The 2,840-nt window shown below is 34.4% G+C and overlaps 1 protein-coding gene across 5 annotated transcripts in view; it reads left to right on the top strand.

Annotated features, from left to right (window-relative positions):
- Positions 1 to 2,624, top strand: part of LOC108967478 (serine-rich adhesin for platelets) — a 50,958-nt gene extending 48,334 nt beyond the window's left edge. For 4 of the 5 annotated variants that reach the window (XM_018930918.1, XM_018930917.1, XM_018930916.1 and 1 more), the window contains 2 exons: positions 1,445 to 2,079; positions 2,285 to 2,624. In XM_018930918.1, coding sequence (XP_018786463.1) covers positions 1,445 to 2,079; positions 2,285 to 2,519 — 870 coding nt within the window. In that variant the 3' untranslated portion in view covers positions 2,520 to 2,624. The remainder of the gene's footprint in view (positions 1 to 1,444; positions 2,080 to 2,284) is intronic. The other variant, XM_018930920.1, reaches the window with a different exon arrangement.
- Positions 2,625 to 2,840: the final 216 nt, after the last annotated feature.

Here is a 2,840-nt window from a genome sequence, read left to right as displayed (position 1 = left end):
GGAAACCGTTTTAAGACAATTGAAGCCATTATACGCGAATCGCTATGAGCATTGAAGGCTGTCCGGAAATTGACTTTAGCAACTGTTTCGAGGATTGGAAAAAGGGTTGGCACAAGTTTTTTAGGGACAATGGGGATGACATAGATGTTAAAGAATTAATTCAGAATTTTATAATTATGAACACAGTCTTACTTTTTTTTGCTCACACTAGTGTGGTATGTACGTAAATTTGTCGTAAGATCAATAGTCRGACTCACAAACAAAAACAAACTTCATTGACTTATTGAGTGATACGAAGTTCGCACGCAAAAAGGCCAACGTACAAAGAGGTGTAGTGAATTGGCCGGAAAATGTGGGTGTCTTTAAATGCATTTTCATAGAGCAGTAAAATTTCAGCGTTTTTTCCACGCATTTCCACGTAAACATTTAATACTAATACTTAAGTAATTTATAATTTAATTTTTTCTTTTTTTAACAATTATGAACATAAATAGTATAGCAGAATTAAAGGGCGTTGATTAATGTCAGTGATTGTTCATTGGCCTTTGTGTATTTGTCGCACTTTTGGTTTAACAACCTCTGACAAATTTTAAAAATACAACAGCACATGAATGAATCATTCGTTTTTATAACTGGAAATCTGTTTATAATATTTAAGACATGTACATAACATGTTAAATGTGAACATGTGTTGGCTTGTATTTTGGTTTCAGTTGAAGAAGAGTTCAATATAATCAGACGTAAATAATTCGTTTGAAATTTGTGACATTAACAACAAAGATGATCGAAACATATTATTCGCCAGTTATGAAAGTTAATCAATTATTTTATTAAACGACCTTGTTGCATTAATTAAAAAGTATTAAGCACACATGTCAATTCAAATAAAAGTCTGTTATATTGAAAGGTCAAGATAATAAAAATATGAACTAAAAAATTCGATTCAGTTTCATGATTTATACAGCTGTTTAAGCTTAATTGAGTACATTTGAGCAACAAATACTGTAGGACAATTACATTATGATTAGTATTGRGTATATCGTCTAATTGATCTATCAATCACACAATCACTCTTCCAAATTATTATCCTTTTGTCTGCCAGGAGATGGCCGCACTGAGAAAAACATCCACAATTTTTTGATTAATATTGCCATGAATATTATTGATGTACCATAAAACGAAGGGTCGGATCAAATATTCGTCTCATTTACATAAATAGGGATATGAGGTTTACTGGACATAATATACAAAGATGTCGAAGTGATAACATCTATAGTCATAAGTAAAAGCATTGGAATGCATTTGGAAATCAACTGCTTAATTTCGCACTAAACAGACACATGTTTTTTATTGTTATTTCCTAAGCTATCTATTATGAATTTATATTATAATATATTAATATAACTAAATACCAAACAAATATGTATATTATCTCAATTTACAGGGCCCTAAAGACTCACCCAATTACTACATAGCCACGCAAGCGCCGTTGGAAACAACAGTTGCCGACTTCTGGCGCATGATTTGGGAGCAACAATCGCGTGTAATTATACAAGCAACCGATCTCTATGAGAATGGTATCGAGAAGTGTGCCGAATACCTGCCACCATCTGTCACTTTAGACAATCACACAACATACGGCAATTTCCAAATAACGCTTAAACACCGCGAAGTCAAAGATAAATATGCCATTTCAACGCTGATGCTTAGGAATACAGCCGAGAATATGAGTCGTGAACTCACGCATTACTGGTACAAGTGGCCGGAAGCAGGTGTACCCAACGAGGAGGCACCCATTATAGCAATGTTATTAGAGGCGCGTTCATCTCTCAAAGGTTACATGAACGAAGCGAGAGAGAAAAATTCRAATTCAACACTTAATGCAGATGGTAACGGTCATGCTGATATAGTCCATAATGGCAATGGTAACACAGTTATCACGGTAGATGATGATGTAGCGAACAAATTGGGAACGGAACGTGTAAGTGGCGAAGGAAAAGAAAGTGGCGACAATGCTGAAATAAATGGCAATGTTTCGGGGGTGGAGAAAATGAAAGGCACAACGTTAAAGAATCAAGGGTACGTTTGTTGTATGTAATCTATGTCCATGTACATATTTAATAATTGATTGGTTGCGTGTGTTGTGTTAACAATATATATGTATGTTTAGCAGAAAGTTTAAAAGAAACATTTAGCAGCCTCAGTTTATTTTTATATTTATTACTGTTTTGTGTTCGTTTTGTACTACATGTTTGTTTTCTACTTTATTTCTTTCTACTTTTAGTCCCTTAACGATTCACTGCTCTCCAGGTACTGGACGCACCGGCACAATTATCGCCTGTGACATGGCCATACGCAGTCTGGAGACACCGAAGCGTTCGGTTGACATTCCACAAATCGTTTATTATGTGCGACGAGGGCGTGCGAGTGCCGTTCAAACCAAGGAACAATACGAATTTATTTACAAGGTGGCGCATATGTATGCGACAAAGATCACAAATCTATCAAATGATAATTGAGATCGCCAGTAACAAATTTATGTATATCATCGGCTAAATAAATCATTGTCCGATATAAATGCATATACTGTATAGTAAATACATATACTCGTACATTGAAATTTACATCTGATTTTCTAAGTGAATAAGTAGTCGCATTTCGCTGCGATTTTAAATATACATGGTGGGTCGTCTGTCGCTACTCTAGTACCGCCATTAGTCAAAAGATCTAATACTATATGTACTATTAATATATTTGTATAAAAAAATATCTGGTATAAGTATGCCAATCAAAGTATTTAAATACTGCTGTTGTATGTGTTGTACATATATTTAAGTATC

Source organism: Bactrocera latifrons, unplaced genomic scaffold (genome assembly GCF_001853355.1).
Source record: "Bactrocera latifrons isolate USDA-ARS-PBARC rearing strain unplaced genomic scaffold, ASM185335v1 scaffold_189, whole genome shotgun sequence".
NCBI classification, from domain to species: Eukaryota; Metazoa; Arthropoda; class Insecta; order Diptera; family Tephritidae; genus Bactrocera; species Bactrocera latifrons.
The sequence above is the reverse complement of the archived record's forward strand: the minus strand, read 5'-3'. Positions and strand labels throughout refer to the sequence as shown.